The following is a 20069-nucleotide window of genomic DNA, read 5'->3' as shown; positions in this document are numbered from 1 at the left end:
TTTTGAACTAATAACAACCAGTACTGTGTAATTCTTGTTCAAATTTGACAACAAATTGAATATTTTATTTCGTCATATTTAAATAGAATATTCTAGTGTAACGAATAAAATTAATGTTTTCACCTCAAGGCAGGTATATTAATTGAAGATTAATTGCCTTAACTTTCAAAAATGAATCATAATTGTTTGAAAAATATTTCGACAATGACCAGATAGAAACTGATTTATTGACTGTCTTAGAGTTTTGTTTAACAAAATGCTTTTGTGTGGTATGTGTTTTCAACGTTTACTAACCTGACAGTTACGGACAAGTGCGCGTCATGTCTTAGTAAGAATGCCAAAAAATGCCACAAAACCACAGGGTGGTTCATGATTCTTTATTTGCAATCTTTGGACAAGTTGATTAAACTGTTTTTGGACTTAATTTGTTTTAAAAGAGATGTACGTCACCATGTATTTTTATCTAGATCTGCCCTTTTTCAATGTGTTTTCCTTTTTTCATTATCATTATCAATAAATAAATAGATAATTAGTCTTTTTGATGATTCTAAAACATTTATGAGACAACATTAGTCGGCATTTAATGTAGAGTTATTATTTCGAATAGAAAGATATATATCTTAATTTAAATATCTTAGAAAAAAATCAATTGAAAACCTTTTAATCATTAAAATAAACAGCTTATACATCACCGAAGAAATGTAGCCATTGTTGTTACTATGTCTGAATAAACACTTAATATTCTTCTTTATAGAATATATACTAGTACTTTCTACAAATTATTTCTAAAAATCGTTATATTTTTGGCATATGACAAACGGAATAACTTGATTTGGAGTTCATCAAAATTGCATCTTGCAATATTTTGCATGCTTGAAATAGTTTAACAAAAGTGCACTTTCCTAGAGGACAGTTGGTGTCTAAGTGGACATAAAGTAACATGACAGTTAGCGAGAAAGTCGCCCACCACCTAAGCATTCCTTGCTCTGTCACGCATGGTCGCTTATTCATGTCAGGCAAAGCTTTTGTTTTTCATTCAAGGGTCACATCGTTCACTATATCAAGCTACTTCTGAAGAATTCAGATCGTCCGAATGTTGAATCATGGCACCATAGAGAACCTGTTTGTTCTTTTATGAAAGAATTTATCATTTGTTTATGGAGAACGTTAAGTGTTGTTGGTACAACGTCCATTAATTCTGTACAAGGACCAGCGGTGCGCATCGAACATAAATATGTACGACATACTAGTAATGAAGCCGAGCATCAGGAGATGTATACTTAATGGCGAATTGGGAAAAGTGAAATGAAGATATTCTGAAGACTTATAGGTGTTTTAATCTTTAATATCAGTGTGGTGAAGAAGTTGATGACAATGAAAGTTGTATATGTTGTGGTGATCTTGGTTCTATTAGAGGGAGTGATAGCGTGGTTCGGAAAGAAGCCAGCTAATAAAAAATGTTTATTTGAGCCATGCAAGGACTATTGCAGAAACGGCGGGAATTGTACCCAAGACGATTCAACATGCATGCCACTAAAATGCTACTGTCCTCCAGGGTTTTCGGGCAGAAGATGTGAGAAGAACACGAGTAATGTCACAACAACTGTGAATTCCAGATCCAACACCAACGGTTGTCTTCTGCGTCCACTTAAAGAACGCATTTGTTTCCCATTTCAGTGTCAACATGGCTATTGCGATAAAACCGATGGGAATCAAAGCTGTGTTTGTGACAAGCACTGGATGGGTGATAGGTGTACACGACTGGACTGTTCGCCTTGTGGAAGTGGTGTATCTTGTACAAATACCCCCTCGTGTGACGGTATAGTGTGTGAAAGTCCTAGAACTACAAAAGAAGTCACAAGGCCACCAACGTCTCCCTCAGCTCTGAATTTAAGACCACTTGCAGAACGTCTTTGTGCTCCCTCTTTTGAGTGTATTCACGGGTTTTGCAGGAATACAGGCGGGATTAGCTGTGTTTGTGACCGGGGCTACAAAGGATTATTCTGTTCTGACAGTGTACCCACCACCACACCAGCAGTGGATGAGGACGACCACGACGTGTGTTCACAGGATTACAGCTTACGACCCCTATCTGTTAGGAATTGTTTTGCTGCCTTCACATGCAAGTATGGGGTTTGTGTTACAAAGCGTGGGGCAAATGGTCCCCGCTATTCATGTGTCTGTGACCCTCAAGCCAGTGGGGAAAAGTGTGAACACAAATGCTGTAGAGATTGTGGAGACTTTGGAAGTTGTGTTGTGAACAAAGGCGAACAGTTGTGTAATTGTCAGATTGGACATTTCGGAGACTTTTGTAATATGACGATTACAGAAGGTAGGTACCTTTCTCATTTTTTTCTTCAAATTCTTTAATTTTTTCACCAGACTCTTACTCTTGCATTTGAAGACCAGGGCCTGGAGGTTATGAAACTTTCTGAGTACGTACTGAATGTTCAAACTAAAGCGACGTGTTAAAAAATCATACTCATGCTTAAAATTCCTCTATCATTTCTTCATTTATTTCAACCATATGCGTAAGGTTTTTAGAATGAATTAAGAGTTTGAGCACAGAGTACGTACTCTAAAAGTTTTATAACATCCACGCCAGAATTTGACATATCACAAAAGTATGGAATTCTATCCCTTTTTCAGTGGACGCTGAGGAGCAGAAGGCTGATCGGCCCTCTAACTGGCGTGCTTTAATGGTGGGGATCTGTGCTGTAGTCCTCGTGTTCCTCTTGGTAACAATGGTACTAATACCGTACATCTTATGGCGCAAAGGCACCGTTTTAATCATGAAAATTGTGCACTTCTTCCAACCTATCGAACAAAACGGTAAGTGGAAGATTTTTTTATTTTAATAATATCTCCGTCACTATATATTTACTAACATATAATTATACTACACCGTTTTATAACCTTTTATGCCCCTTTTTGACTCATTAGTACAATGTTACAAAGCTAATCCAGCTTTCTTAACAAAAATTACATTTCTCCAAATTTGATGGAAAAGTCTCTATGGAGCCATGATTCAACATTCGGACGACCTGAATTCTGAAGATGTAGCTTGATATAGTGAACGATGTGACCCTTGAATGAAAAACAAAAGCTTTTTCATTAATTAGATTTGATGAGAGGCTGTTTGAATGAAAGATCTAAAACAATCTTTAAGTAATGTTTGATCATTATGTGAATGCTACACAACTAGAATTAGGTAGATTCATCTCTATATTTTTAAATGGAGATAACAACCAGAAATCAAGCTCAGAAGTCTATTGTTAAAATACAAAACAGGAACAGAACTAACACAGACCTCTAAAATATTAGAGGTGGGATTAGGTGCAATGAAGGAGTAAGCATCCCCTGTCAACTTGTCATACCCACCAAATACACTGTGTCTTGATTGGGAAAACAGACAATCCGTAGATAGATCAATGTGTAAATGCATTACGAAAAACGTCAATCATATATGAATTTACGATATACACTATTTGCTGACGAGGTCATTATTTTCAAAATGATTAGTTGATATTTTTGTTCCATCAACTATACGATCCCGCGTTTGGAACTTGTTCCTACATAGAGCAAGTTCTCTAACTTTGAGGCATAAACCCTATATGCAGATGACAAGGGTATATTGCTACTTGAGGAAAGATGAAACAAACTAGAATTTTGAACATCACAGAAGGTCTACAATTCCCTAATAATTTTTTAAAAATATTATTTGCATCATTTGCAACAAAAGTAGACCCATAAAATATATACCAATCCAGGCATCCATTTTTTGTTTGTATCATCTGTCCTTAAGTGAGGAAAGTTGACGATATAAAAGTTAGTCATCACATTTATCATAAAGATTAAAACAAAAAGATATCTTTATGATTCCAAAAAAGTATTTAAAATAATCATTGAAAAGATTAGACACCTTCGCCTGTAGAACAACAGGTCTTCTCGTATGATGAGAAAAAAATGTGCACTTTTTGTGCAATCAATGTTACTAAAAGTGTTTTACTTCATATGTGATTTAATTTATACGACGCCTTTCATTAAAGATGTGGTTATGTGTTATAAAAGGACAATAAATGTTTTGCCTTTATTCTCTGGTTTAGTGAAGACTTATGTTTAACAGGTTTGACTACTAGTTTGAACTAATATACATTTGTCAAAATTTGTCAGATTTAAATTTATAAAAAAAATTTTAATTTCTTCAGTTTTTTTTTTTCAAAGAAACAAACATTTATGACTTGGTTTTATTATTTGTTAAAACAAGTATATTGGAAATAATTAAATATAAATTATTCTTACATTAAATCCGTGTCATTTTCTATAATTATGCAGTAAACTGAAGTGTTGTTATTTACGTGTAGTTCTACACAATTAAAATTTGACCTCTCTTGTAGGAGCTAGTACGAAAAGTTAACGCCTAAACCGCATCATGATACTCGCTTGACTTCCACCAAAATTATTCGGCGTAACGTGTCTTATGTACAAATCTTAAGGAGGAATGCCACACCAACTTTTTATTTTATAGATCTCTGAGTCAACCTTTTTAAACAATGGTTTCAGCATTGAAAGGCCGACATTAGCTCTTAATTATTTTATATGAATTTTTTTGTATTTTTTCAAAGAAAACGAAAAAAATTAATTACATCCAAATTAGGTGCTTCCTTGTAAAATTTTTGCTGTAAATGAATGCATCACATGAATACCTTATAAAATATGTAAAGAAAGTCTGATTAGACTTTTTAATTTTTTTAATAAAAAAATATTTATGAAAATAAAACATATAATTTGTGAATATTTTTTAAACTTGTGGTTAAAATCTTCTTAAAACCAGCCACAACTGGGGAGAACATGTTCATTAATCATATTTATAAAAGAAATTGAAACGAAATAGCCAAATTTTAGAGAAATTAATTTTTTAAATTTTGGCCAATCCCGATCAAAATTAAACCGATCCCGACCATAACTGTACAATTATTGGAAATAAATAATATTTTCTTAAGAACACTAGTCTGATTAGGTGTTATAATGGTTAAAACATTATAGAACCTGACAATAAAATAGATTTATTCATTGTAAATACATGAAGAGGCAATAAATTAGCATTTTATTCATTTTGTGTTATTTTTGATCGGGATCAGTTTAATTTTGATCGGGTTAGGTCCAAATATTAAAAAATTAATTTCTCTAAAATTTCTCAATTTCGTTTCAATTTCTTTTGAAAATATGATTGACAAACATGTTGTCCTTAGTTGTGACTAGTTTTATGGTGTTTTCAACCATAGGTTTAAAAAATATTTACAAATAATGTGTTTTATTTTCACAAATAATTTTTTATAAAAAAAATCAAAAAGTCTAACCAGACTTTCTTTTCATATTTTATTAGGTATTCATGTGATGCATTCATTTACAGCAAAATTTGTACAAGAAAGCATATAATTTGGATGTAAATAATTTTTTTCATTTTCTTTGAAAAAATACAAAAAAATTCATATAAAATAATTAAGAGCTAATATCGGCCTTTCAATGCTGAAACCATTGTTTAGAAAGGATGACTCATAGATCCATAAAATAAAAAATTGGTGTGGCATTCTACCTTAAGCAAATGAGCTCAGACTGAGCCTTCATAACATTTATCAATTCCTTTCATTAATTGTTCTTGTCAAATGGAAACATTCTTACCCTTTAATCTTGTTATTAGTGTCAAAATGTTTTGTTCTATATTAAAATTAATTTTAATTTGTTGGTAAACTAAGGTTTTATTTTAAGAATAAAAAAAGTGTTTAATTATTGCCGGTATTTGACAAAAAATTAACTACATGTAGGAAGAAATTTATATGGAACATTTAAAAACACATTTCATTGCAATTAATATATAAAATGATATAGGCAAAAGTTCTAATATGAAATATGGAGATAACAAACAGTATTCAAACTATAAAGTCCATTCAAACAATACAAAACAGGAGCAGAGCGAACACGGACCTCCAAAAACATCAGAGGTGGGATCAGGTGTCATGGAGGAGTAAGCTTCCTTGTTGATCCACTCTGTGCTTCTTGTCACAATCGGGAACAACTCAAAAATTGGTCGACAACTCAGTGTGTGTGAAGAGCACAATGAAGTAGACAAAATGTTACTCCTATAAGGATCAACGTTTAACACAAAATTGTGCCAAATTCTGTTACATATATTGCATAAAAAGCATGACAACACAAAAAGATAGGTATAAAATTATATATAATACCGACATTCCGAAATAAAATCCGTTTTCTTAAAAAAAAATCGACAAGAGCAAGAATTACAACAATTTTGTTCTACCAACTTGTTATGTTGATTTGAATTTATCAAAAGTACAGAGTTTTATAATTTTTGAATTTAAGATTCTGGTATAGCATTCCAAGTTTGATGAGAATATTAAAACTGTATTTTATTTTCAAATGATGCCATATACATTTGTATATTTGAATCCTTATAACGGTGTATTTCCTCTTATATCAATTCTGTAAATTGCCAAACACTTCAGCCAATCAAACTGGGGGGACGAGGGTGATATAGGGCCCAAAAATTGACAATAACACGTGTACAGTAAATGTCAGAACATAACCAGATCTTGACATAGATTCATCTTCTCACCTGATCATAGCGAGATATCTATAAACTTTTTATATCTTGTTGTTTAGAGTACTTGATTTTACTTATTTTTTCGCACCATGAGGTGTGCATTTCATGATAGATAGCGGTAATAATTACCGTCAGTGCATCCATCACACTTGACGGATAATTGTTACAGAAGGTTTGATGTGAAGTATGTAAAAGCTCGGATTTATATTTATTTTTTTATTCTGAAAGTACAAAGAGTTGATTTTTTTTAACATGCTGGTCAGCTGCAAAGAGTGGTCTTAAAGTAATTAATTGATAGATCCAGTAATTAAGGAAGAAGACGATAATTGTTAATTACCAGTGATTGGATTAAATTAAAGTTCTTTCTTATAAGATCTTTTTGATTAACAAGATAGAAAAAAGCTAGATATACTGAATATTCTCAGGAACACAGAATAGCTTTAACTTAGCCCTTTATTCTATTTATATGATACTTTTACGTTAAGCTTTTCTTAAAGGAATTTTTTTTACATGTTCACACACAATTTGATATTTATTCCCCTTTGTTCAAAAACAAGCCGATATCTATGAAATTGATGCAAAAGACCCTTCCTAGATAACATTTATTACTCTATTATATTGATATCTGTAATTGTCTTTTGGAGCTCGGAGATGTATGTGATCCAAAACTTGCAGTCGCCTATTTATTTGACCAGTTGACTTAAACGACTTTAAATGCAATTAGATTTAAAAAAATCAACTGAAATATGATTCATTTAAAATTTTTAAAAAGTCTTTTTTAAATTTACATTTACTTCAAAAGGTTCTTTTCCAACTTCTGAGTAATATTTTTTTACTGAAAACTTGTACTTATCTAATAAAGCATTTCTATTATTTAAACCATTTTAAAAATAATTTGAATTACATTTTTTGCTGGAAAAAAATAGTAATTTTCTTGGCTCTAACATCTTTTTGATTTTCTTTACGTCATATTGACCAAAATTTCCGTTTTCCTTTTTTTCCAGATGGAATGGAGTATGACGCCGTTATAGTGTACAGATCTGATTCTCAGAGGGATTCAGTGATTGCTGAGGATACTCTGCACCCCTACCTTACACAGCGATGTGGCTTTAATATTAAACTAGAAGGGTCTAGTCAATGTGAGTACCTTAAATGATAAAAACAAAATATGTAAAATTCTTCCTCCCATGTAAAATTAATTGAAACAATATTTGGTATTTAAACATTGTATTGGGATAATTTTTAATAATCACCTATTGTAACTCCAATGATAAAAAAGTAAATCGACGACTGCTTACTACATCATTCAGGGAGTTCATATTATTATTGTAATTAAATGAAAATAAAACGATTAGAACAGTTCTTCTTTTCTACTTTTCAGCTACAGATGAAAATCTTAAAAACGCAATTAAGAAAAGCCGCAGACTTATTCTACTGTTATCAGCTGACTTTATTTACAAAGAATGGCCATCCCTTTCTGGCCAGATTTCTGATGAAAACTTTTCAATATTAAAAAGGAGGGTAGTACCTGTTCTTACAGAAGATTCCAGTAAAAACTGTATTGGATCTGATGTACGTCTCAAAGATCTGATTTCACTAAGTGTCTCCATAATTTGGTCAGATTTGGAAGAAGATAAAGCAAGGAATCTAAAACGGGTAAAATATTCACTCCCGAAAAAAAGAAGGGACCCTTGTTCGAAAACAGAACAAAAAGAGGCAGAAATAAAAGAAGAAATCGTAAAAAATGGGAACACTCATCTCCAGAATGGACATGAAAACCATATTCACAAAAATGGACAAAACTGTATCTTGAAAAAGGAACAGAACTCTCACATTTCAGTAGACTTCAATCATAATCCCTATAATTTACCGTATTATAAAGAGTATAAATAGCTGAAAGACAAATACTAAAATATTGTGTTTAGCTTGTATCTTTTACTGGTATCTTTAATGCTGACTGTTTTTCTTTAAATACATGTATATGTACATATGTAAATGCATGTGAACTCTTTGCAATTGTTATGATAACCCTTTATTATGAAATAAAAATACAATATAAAATTTTACAGCTTTGTTAACTTTTAAAACACACAAATGAATATGACACTTGAAATTAAGAAAAATGTAAAAGGTGAAGGTAACGAACACTGATTGATCTAAAAATAAATTGCCTTAATTGCCTTTCTTCATATCTGTATTTCAGATTTTACAACATATCTTTTACCTTCTTTTATCTTTTTGTGCTCGCTGCCTAACCTTGGATTTTCCTTTTTCTTTCCCTTCATATTTATTCGATCAGCTTGTGCAAATATATATATAAAGCATCAGGAACTATATTATAGATTTTAATAATGAAATCTGTCAGAAATGAAAGCATTTTATACTTTCCAAGGTGTTCTTGTTTTATCTTCGATTCCTATCACCGTTTCTCTCGAAGAATTTTGAATTTTTTTTTTGACGTGTTCGTAATAGACATTTAAGGACAGATGATATACAAACAAAATTTTTCTTTGGAGTAGACTTTATATCATGTCACAGGTTTACAAAAGTGGATAATTTTTTTAAAAAATTTTCTCCCTAGACTTGGAAAATGAAATATACTTGGAAAATATTACTTAATTATTTAATAAAATTACAGTTATGGACAAAGCACACTCAGTAAAGGTTTGCAGATGAAAACAAATTTCAGCATATGTTAGCTTGCTGCTAAGAGTGTAATATAAACTTGAGAAAAATATACCAAGCCAGTTGAATTTTATAGGGATGAGCAAAATGGTAAAAATTAGCCTGTGTGATTTTCTGATTTTTTTATCATTTTGTTTTTATGATCCACTTTTCTAAACCTGTGACATAATATTAAGTCTTCTCCAAAGAAAATATGTGTTTGTATCATCTGTCCTTAAGCTCTATGGCAGAACATTTAGATGATTATCGAATTGTGAACACTCTGATCCTAGTTTTAAAACTGTTAGTTCTATGTGTAGAATCTGAAAAACATACACTTTTTATTTCCAAAATATATGATATCCTTTCAACGATTAATATTTCTTATCTTTACCTCTTTCATTGATTGTTTTTTCCAACATTTTTGTGCTTGTGTTTGTTTGTTGTAGAAGGTATGATTTCGTTAATTTGCCTTTATATTGGTTTAGTCGTTGATTTTTTTTTTTTTTTTTTTTTTTTTTTTACAATCGCGCATCTTGTCTAAACATGGGAAAAATTCCCGTATATTGCGCTACCAGTATATTTTGATATATTCATATTTTATATAATCAGTTAAAAAAAAATAGATAAAGTCGGTGTGTATAGATTTCACAGTTTTTATTGTATACTGATTATGATAAAAAAAAATCCATGAAATAAAAACCTTGACTTGGTTTTTGCATAGAATAAATTAAGGGAATATGTGTCTTTTTTATCCTGGGCGCCTTGTCATGTTCGTGAAAACAAATTTAAGAAAAACTAATTATTTCAAATCACGTCTCTCTGTAATTACTCTTACTAGCCAACTGAAAGTTTTAATGAGAAGGTAATTAGCAAGTAAATCATGTTAGCCATCATCTCATGATTGTTGCAGATCCGAAAAGAATTAGGTTTTGTTCCACATGCAATTAGCGTGAATTATTTTTATCACGTAAATAATTATGTTTCATAATTACATTGCTCTGATTTTAACATCCCGTTCATCATAAATGCTACTCTAATTAATTAATAATGCATTCCAAGAAAATAAAAAAACATATATAACGTTGAATTCGTTTTTCTTTCTTTCCAAAACTTTAAGTTTGTGTAAATTTTAACTGCATCTTCCACATACTGATTTTATGGAGAAAAAAAAAAACAGATTCCAATGTCCAAAAATTATCAAATTATTGTAATATAGCATAATAATAAGTCAAGAACGGATTCTATATTTATACCAAAAAAAAAGAAATAATGATTTTTTATCCGAATTGCTAAACATTTTGATGACAGGTCCTTTAATTATCGATTGATGTTTGTTTTTAAAGTTACTTTGTTTGATGACAATTCAGGATCCAGGATAGAAAATGTCAATCTGTGATGGATGTGTCATGGAACGTGGAAAACTTAACTTTTGTCTGACATAATCATAAATCAGGTTTACCTGTTTTATTGTATAGATTTTTCCGGGGTGAAAATGATCATATTTGAAAAATATGTAAATATGTCTAAATAAATAAGAATTAAGAAAGACGAATCATTATAATACTGCATGCAGTTGAGGGATAATTTAGAATTAATTAATCTGATTAAAAACTTAATCAACTGAGATGCCTGGGAGATCACCTTCATATCCATACCCTAACCACCTTCATTTTGGACTTATTCTCCTATCATTTGATCCATAAACGCAAGAGAATGTTCTATACGTACTATTATTTTTAGAAGGAGGCAAGTTATTACCAAGTTAGATGAAATATTAACATTTAATGAAAAAAAATCATCATTTTGCAAGCTACAATGACTTTGACAGCATTCACAATCTATCATTGGGTCAAATGCTGACTGAAGTTTTCCATACTAGATCTAACTGTTTGGCCATTTTTTTTATTAAGATGTTCCCGCTCACTGAACATGGCAAGGAGCATATGCGGGTGTGAGTGGTCGTCAGGGGATGCTTACTCCTCCATGGCATCTGATCTCCTCTTTGAAATTTTTGGTGGTCCTTGTTTTTTTCTGCTCCCAATATGTTTTAAATGAATTTTGAGCTTCAATATTATTCGTTAACTCCGCATTTTATACTAGTAGTAGTTAGCATGTTGGAAAATATTAGGTTAAGATCCATATAGTGTATATGCTAAGGTGCATTTCTCAAATTTATTTTGGCAACTTGTTCCACTACTTATTATTATATCAACATTTTATGCAATGGAATGAGTTATTTTTCTTGAATTTTACATCTGAAACTATACCAAAAATAAAGGACAGGGGGTTTATCGATCACTTACTTAAACGATTCATTTAGATGATTTGATAATGACTGTCACCTTGTAAATCAAAGCTCATTATATGTATTAAAACTGTATCTCAGAATTCAGATCAATCTTGAACAGTATAGGATATCACTATTTAACATACATCTGCGTTTTTTTTTTTTGGTAAGAAAATTATATATTTTGTAAAAATTAAAAAAAAAGTATGCTATTTAAAAAAAATACCAACTAATGTACACATGAGAGTTGTTTTGCTCATAATTTGAGGTAAAGGCATAGTTTTATTGTACACTTATTTCTAGAAGAATTTAAAGGAAAAAATCTCACAAATTTTTTCATTTTACTTCATTGTTCTGGTACTGCACACAGAGTGATTCATCGTTTGCATACATATATCATAATGTGTACACACGAATTCTAAAAGAATAACTGAAGGTGTACAATATAGTCAGCATTACTGTAATATAAAAAATATCAAATAATGATTGTGATTCAAATGGATATCAGCTAAATGGTACTAAATGAATTATATTACCATCTTACTTCAGATTCGTCAAAAAATGTTTGTTCTTAAAATCTACAACCTCTAAATCATGAAACCATTTCCTTCAACGTGAACAAACCAAGCAACAGTCAACATTATACAGTTATTGACTGGTTATAAGGGCAATATGTATATGATTTGTTTGTCCACTGAACAAATCATATGTTGTCCGAATTCTAGTCTATAACTGTTTTGTTATACCCTTCACTTGAGATTTAATCAATACACTCTGCATAATCAATTACTTTGTATGGAAAAATTTTGCTCGATCAATAAAGATAAAACAGTAGCAGAAAAAAAAAATAATAAATTTCAACTTTGCTTCTCAATGTAGCAATTTATCACTATCACCTACATATGGAGTTTATATCTCCCAGCTGATCTGATATATACAAGATACTCTACGTTCGAAAAATTTAACCAAGGCAGGCTTACAAGGCAGATAAGTTGATGAAATAAGGTTTTTCATATCTGAAGTCAACAATTCGCAGATTCTACAGTCGATACAATGATTTTGCAAATACAATGTTGAATGTTGACTGACGTCTTGCAATTTGATAGGCCATTTTTTCACATTAAATAAACTATGAATTTTTCCATTAACTTGATCATTACCAGTAGCATATGGCGAATGTAAAAATGTCATTAAGGGATGCTTACTCCTCCGTGACAACCGAACTACCTTTTTTCAGAGGTCTGTGTTTGCTCTGTTTATTATTTGGATTTTTAAGAAATGTATTTTTAAGAAGGAACACTGTACAATTTCTTTTGTTTTGATTTACTAGTATATAAAACCATATTTTCAGGACTTTTTTTTCGCTTGCAGATATGAAAAAAAGCCTGCGTCGTGAACAATTCTGGTTTAAAGACGTCACAATTTCCCATTCGTATTCTTATATTTCAAAATAAGAATATATACATATAAAGAAAAGCTTTATTCAAGGTTTATTCACGGAGCTCATACCGTATAAGCAGAATTTTTAGCGAGGATTTAATTTTGGCATTATTAGCGAGAGTACAGAGATCGCTAAAATTGAATATCGCTAAAAATTAATTGCGTTTCATTTGCAATAGCTTATTAAGTGAGCATTTTGAAATCGCTAAAATTACATCTCGCTAAAAATAAAATATCAATTTTTATGGTCAATTAAATAGCTAAATTTGCGTCTCGCTAAAATTTCCACTTATACGGTATAAGGAAGTAAAATGATAAATACAAAATAACGATTATTCTTTTATACAAAGGAGAAATTGTATGCTTCTGAATCTTCTACACTCGGGTTAAACAGCGGATAACTGACACCGTACACGATTTGGTGAGCAAATACTTTAATTAACATGAAAGATTTATTTGTGAATTTTCTTTTAAGTTATTTAATATAATGCATTACTTTCTTAATTAAGACATTAAATTGTTTAAAAGACTAAACTAAAGCATTATCTTTCGAAATCATGTATTTCTAAAAAATCATAACAAAGTATGTAATTGCAATTAACGCCTGTCGTATTGCATAAAAACGTGTTAATATGATGTGCACTTTGCAGAATTTGTTTAACATTAAAGACAGCTGTAGGATATAAATATGTAAGCATGTTTTGTAATTCTGTTATTGGTCTGCGTCTTTCGTGTTATGAACATAAATTAGCAAAGGAAATATATATATATATATGTTTATTCACCAATCAAGGGCCCACAGGGGGCATGAACAATTATTACAAAATGATAACATTGATTACAATTCTATATTAAGGATAATGTAACATGACTTGTGATTAAGTTTGACATTGAGAAGTGCATCACCACACTGGATCAAAAGCATAGAAACCATAGAATGATAAAAGAAAACACAATTAAATAAAAATGATAGATATAAGGTAAATTAAAAAAAAAAAAAAAAAAAAATCTTGTAGTAATGGCAGTACTCTAATATAATACTAGTGCATCTTGAATACAAAGGGTACCAGGGGATGATACCTCTACACAGCCAGTCTGGCAAACCTGTACCCTAAGTATTGAAGATGGTCATTCAAAAAAAAAAAAATCATTTAAGTATTAACAGAAATAGTAATTTCAATTAATAAGTACTTAGCATATAATTAGAAACTTAATGCAAACTAATCTCTTGGAGTTAGTTCAATAGATATTTGACATATGCATACCCACATACACGAACACACACTTACTGTTACACAAATCCATGCATACAAAAATAATAATTTTACATATACAAATATATGTATGTATAGTATATATTATAAACATACACTTATTGTTACACATATCCATGCATACAAAAATAATAATTTACACACAAATATATGTATATATATAAACAAATGGTACTATCCTGTATAAATGTAAATCTGTGATCTTGAAGGTAGCATACAATTAATGTAAAGAAAAGGTAACTTGGATACAGAGGGTACCAGGGGACGATTCTGCACAGCCGATTATACTGGCAAACCCGTACTCTAAGTATTCAAGACACCCATTCTGACTGATTCTGTACATTTAAGAAGGGAATGAGGGGACACATTAAATTTCAAAAAAAAAAAAAAAAAAAAAAAAAAAACAAACAAACAAACAAACCAGGTTTACTAATACTTTTCATACTTCAGCTCTCATAATCATTTTACTGACTTGAATCAGTATTTGCACATCCTCATTAGTCATGAGCCAATTTAACTTATTTTCACTGTCCAAGTTGTGGAAATTCTTACAGGAATTGTTTATTAATTCATACAAGACTTTTCTTTCATCCTTAATGTGATTACATGAAAAGAGAAAATGTTTCTCATCATCAACTGTTTTGTTATTGCATCTATTGCAGTGTCTTTCTTCTCTAGGAATACCTATATATCGACCCCTTTCAATATTAAGTCTGTGAGCTGATATGCGAAAACGAGTAAAACTTCTCCTCTGCTCAAAATTCTTAATTAAATAAAGATACTTTTCTTGACCAAAATTTTGTTTAAAAGTGCTATAGCATCTCAGCTTTTTATCAGAGTGTGATTTAAGTTGAGAATTCCACTCTTGTATATAATATCTAAATAAACAATCTTTAAGTTCACGTTTGAATTTGTGCATTTTGACTGAAGTTAAATCACGAATACCCTCGATATTGGTAATAAGAAAATTAATGGAGCTGTACCAAGAAGGGATGTTTTTCTCAAACAATGATTTGGATTCACAATATGCATCTTTTAAAATTGGGAAAGAATGGCCTAGATTTTCAAGCCTATACCAGTACCTTATCATTGATCTTACAATGTCAAAGTGCAGGGGAAATCTACCTAAATCAGACAATACAGCAAAATTAGTTGCAGTTTTATGCACACCTAGTACTGATTTACAAAATTTCAAGTGGAGTTTTTCATATGTACACAATGGAAAGGTTTTCAAACCTTATGAAAGAAGATAATGCAAAAAAAAAAAAAAAAAGAAAAAAAAGATATAGGCAATGATATCTATTTTGTTAAACTACTTTTATGAAAACATATTTCTTATGCTCTTTTTCATAGATTCTACTTGAATATTCTTTTTTTCAGATACTAGTATGCATATACCTTTGATGATTTCTTCTTTTTTTTTTAATCTAAGGCATTGGGTTAAGAACTTATTTGTCCATTGATGTTGCTTATTTATGATATTTTGACTACATTAAGAGAAGGTATAAAAATCACAATGGAAAACGAAAATAGCAACTTGAACTGCACTTGCTAAATACTTTCATTCTGAATTCTCATTCAGGAAATGGTATTTGAGTATCATCCTTCCTAAGGATGAAATATATAGAGATAACGAACAGTATTCAATCTCAAAACTCCATAAAACGATACAGAGCAAACACGGACCTCCAAAACATCAGAGGTGGGATCAGGTGCCATGGAGGAGTGAGCATCCCCTGCCGACTGGTCACGCCCGCTTTGTGTTCCTTGTTATAATCGTGAAATAAAGGAAAAAATCCGTCGACAATAGTGTAAATAATGGCCTAACAAAATTGGTATGAGTATTGAAGTTGTATAAATATGTTGTTTTCAAGCAATATCATTTTATTAGAATTTTGATGTTTGAAAAAAAACAACACTTTAAACATATTGTAACAGCAATCTGCACACGCCCTTTCAAATCTAGTGGTTCGAATTTTTTAGAATTTTATTTGATGGTTATTTTACATGCATTTGGAATTACAGAAATTATCATATTATTCAGGTAATGCCAAAATGATTAAAAAACAGCATGACATTGCAAGGTCTCTTCGACTGGCAAACGACGCGGAGTTAGCGAAGTCTTTCATGTAAAGATGGATAAAATGTAAGTTAGATCTACTTAATCAACGGACCTATACTCTCCAATTTATATGTGAAATGTATTAAATGTGTAGTGGCGCTGATTAAAATTTTGTCCTATGTCAATGTTTTCATTCTTTGCTTTGATAGCAAGAACTCGACCTGCTGTTTTGGGGACAAAGAAAGGTGTGCCACTTATGCCGAGGAAATAAGAGCAGGGACTATAACTAAAGAAGGTGTCATCGGTAAAAATATTACTAAATTTGCGATCTACTTACTATAATAACTTTCTTGTGCATGTTGATAAATGCGAGAAAGTTAAGAAAATAGTTTGTGTTTATTTGAGACCAATGCTTTTTCAGGCTCAATATTTTTTTTTTATATCTATTGCTTTATGTTATCTTATACATGTTATAAAATGTTTATTTGAAAACTTTTTCCAGTTTTCAATATGAAAGGATTGGGTTATTATTATTTTCTTCCAGTTTTTATTCTCCTTGGCATTGCCATCATCCTCCAAGTGTTTCAGCTTTACATGTTTAGAAAGAGGTGGAAAATAGGGTAGGTATATACCTGTTACATTTCACAAGGCATCAATCCTTATCTTCAGAATACAGAATGGTAGACATGAAGTTGTGTTAAAACTGATTCTCTCTGTAATAGGACAGCCCCCTGGAAAAGACATCGGATGGAATCTCAAAACTCGGGAAGGGATCAAGATGTAACTGGATCTATGCCAAAGACTGGTAATTCATGAATTCTATACTTATTTTACATTTTTTAAAACGGGACACTGAAACAAAAACTATTGTTTAATTAAATGTATTTTTTTTAAAAAGAAAAAGATGTATTTACACAAACAAATCTACAACTTAATAAATTTTCAAAATTCTATATAAGTATCGTGTGCATTTTGATCTCTTATCTTTAATTTCTCTTGATGAAAGATTGATTAACTGTTATTATAGAATTATATATGTCTTCTGTAATCTTAAACTTTTTAATTCTAACCAGAAGACTACAAGGCCCCAAAAGACGAGAAAGATTCGGCGGGGGATACTGTGTTAAAATGCGTCACCTCTAACGCTGAAGTGCAAATCCATACCAGTCGATCTGATTTAAAAAATACAAAAAGTGATAATTGGGAAAATAATGTGAAAGCACTCGGATATTGCAAACAGAAGAGTACTGAAACTGTGTATTCTAATAATTCGTTGGTCCCAAATTCCCAAGAATCAACTCCATCGACAAAAGACAAAATTGAAAAGGTGTATGATTATACAACTTCTGTTATGGTACAGGGACTCGATAGAGCTTCCGTACCTAACTCATCTGCAGAGGACATAAAGCAACCTCCAGTATTAGACCACAGGGGAAGAACCGTCAGAGAGAAATGCCCGACACCTTGTAGGAATCAAAAGATTAAGATACCTCCAAACCCAATTCAAAATAAGCTTCACAGACCTCGGTCACAAACGGGTTCTAAACGAAAAAAGAAAATTAAATCCAAAAAGGTGGAAAATACGGAGTACCTAGACTGGGGAACTTGTCATACAAAAGTAGTAAAGGACACGCGCAATCTCAACATCGGATGTTCTTTGCCTATCCCGAGAGACCGTGGAGCTACTAGAAGTATGTCTCTAGATGTAACTGCTTCAAGGAGTTGGAATATCAGCAGTGACGATGATTCAGACACAGATGACAGTAAAGAGGAATTCACCCCACAGTTAACTTGGTACATTCAAAGGCTTAAGGAAAAACATCCATATATATTACAGAGGTCTAAAACGGGATGTATGGGACGAAAAAGGCCTTGTGATCCACGGGAGAACAAGACATTAGGTTCCAAGTCTTCGCAAAGCCTTGGTGTCATGTTTATATTAGATAAAAATAAAAGTGTCAGTGTTGAAGATGACCTTGAAAAAAGAAGCTCCGCGGATTACTTAGCAATAATAGACACAAAAAGACACAATGAACAAAGCACGATACTCGAGGAGAGGGAAATACAATCAGAAACTGTTTCGGAGGAAAATTTGGATGATGCACAAGGACAGATCACAGTGATAGAGTCTACACTGAAATCAGACAGAACTTCTGGGAAAGAAGCACCAACAGCGGAAGTGGTGACTTATGTAAATGAGGAAGTTGTATATATGACTGATTGTAATCTCGTTCACGAAAGAACAGGAAGCACTGTTGTCAACATACAAGACTCCGGAGAACTACTGAATTACACAGAAGAAAAAAGCGAAATGTTCACAATAGTGTGAAAGCATTGCTTAGTGAAAAAGTATTATTTTCCTTATCTTATAAAATCAAATAACAAACAATTTAACATTTTAACAAAGCTTAATCACGCCTTTTATAGAACAAGAACGGTTTGTAAATATGGCTGGAGAGCTTCATTGGCCGCAAAGAAAGCACAGGTGCTTGGGGGCGGGACAATTCGCCCAGCCCCCCACCCCTGTGTTCCGTATCCCAAAGCTTCTTTGACCTTTTTAATATAAATTATTAGTATTCTTCTATGACATATTTACAAAGTATTATAACTGAAAAAATCCTAAATTTTAGCTAAAACTTAATTACCTTTTATAAAAAATCATACTCATTGATACTAAAACAGTTCTATACAGTTAATTTTCTTTTGGTAAATTTGAGGACATGGTATCACATCAACTGAACCAAATTCTTACTTAATTGTGTTGTATAAGAGAAATACTTGTACTAATAGACAGTTATTTCGTGTAAAGTACTCAATAAATTCCAAGAAATGTAGGAAATAAATTTGGTTTTAGATCAAGTTGTAATTATATAATATGATATATTTATGTTCAGTCTGAACGTCTATGAAGTTCGGAGTAAGGAGTTAATTCTATCGTCGACGGTTCAAATCCCGTTGCAGGACGTGTGGACCAGTCCTTCCAATGTTTTCAATTATGACTAAATTAGCAGCCCGCCACCGGTTTTAGTCATATTGATGTATATGCATGTGGATGGATGCAAATTTACACCTATATAAAGCACTTACGGCCTTTCAGCATCTACTTATCTAATCATTTTAACGGGAAGCTTATATCACTTGTTTTCAAAAGGTCAAAAGGAAGGGAACGACGATCTTTGAAGTTGAAAAAGTCATTAATATTATAAATTTTGTGGAAAATTCCTAAGGCGATTGACGAAACAAGAAAAAAAACAACAACTTGTCAGAATGGAATAAAATTATCAGTGGCATGTTACAGTCTTAAATTAAGCGGCCATGGGCCAAAGAAACCATCTATCCTTTTGTCTTCAGTAATTCAAAAGTAAAAAAAGAATTAGATAGCCCTACTTGTCCCAGCTGACAAAGCAGTGATCAACATACATGACTTTAAACGAGACTGTTGAAATTCTTGCTCCATAAACTTGTTTGTCAATAATTTACCTCGTTTTAGAAATTGTTTGTGCTTTTGCTTGCTCTTGCATATTGAATCAACTAAGATATACAAATTCAATATGCAGGTGATGAAGGTATATTGCTGCATAATAAGGGAAATTGATAATAAAAAAGTTAAAGAATCACGTTTATCATAGAGCTTGGTTGTTAGATTACCATTGGCGTCTTTTTCAAGTAAAATATCCAAATATGAAACAGAGGTGCCAGACGTTGTGATACCTTTTA

At 31.6% G+C, this 20069-nt stretch overlaps 2 protein-coding genes across 3 annotated transcripts; both read left to right on the top strand.

Moving 5' to 3' along the window:
- Positions 1-1013: 1013 nt before the first annotated feature.
- Positions 1014-8644, top strand: LOC134255796 (uncharacterized). The gene is made up of 4 exons (XM_062738337.1): positions 1014-2332; positions 2650-2832; positions 7627-7761; positions 8004-8644. Exons 1-4 carry the CDS (start codon positions 1369-1371, stop codon positions 8513-8515), a joined length of 1794 nt encoding a protein of 597 aa, XP_062594321.1. The 5' UTR covers positions 1014-1368; the 3' UTR covers positions 8516-8644.
- Positions 8645-16290: 7646 nt separating this feature from the next.
- LOC134255784 (uncharacterized) lies at positions 16291-19497 on the top strand. Of its 2 annotated transcripts, none has more exons than XM_062738325.1 (5): positions 16291-16436; positions 16562-16656; positions 16897-16972; positions 17075-17157; positions 17429-19497. In XM_062738325.1, exons 1-5 carry the CDS (start codon positions 16426-16428, stop codon positions 18679-18681), a joined length of 1518 nt encoding a protein of 505 aa, XP_062594309.1. In that variant the 5' UTR covers positions 16291-16425; the 3' UTR covers positions 18682-19497. The 2 variants fall into 2 exon arrangements, with proteins under 2 accessions (XP_062594309.1, XP_062594301.1); XM_062738317.1 differs by having other exon boundaries at positions 17426-19496.
- Positions 19498-20069: the final 572 nt, after the last annotated feature.

This window comes from Saccostrea cucullata, unplaced genomic scaffold, assembly GCF_032062105.1.
Source record: "Saccostrea cucullata isolate Sc308-1 unplaced genomic scaffold, CSIRO_AGI_Scuc_v1 ctg584, whole genome shotgun sequence".
Lineage (NCBI taxonomy): Eukaryota > Metazoa > Mollusca > Bivalvia > Ostreida > Ostreidae > Saccostrea > Saccostrea cuccullata.
The sequence above is the reverse complement of the archived record's forward strand: the minus strand, read 5'-3'. Positions and strand labels throughout refer to the sequence as shown.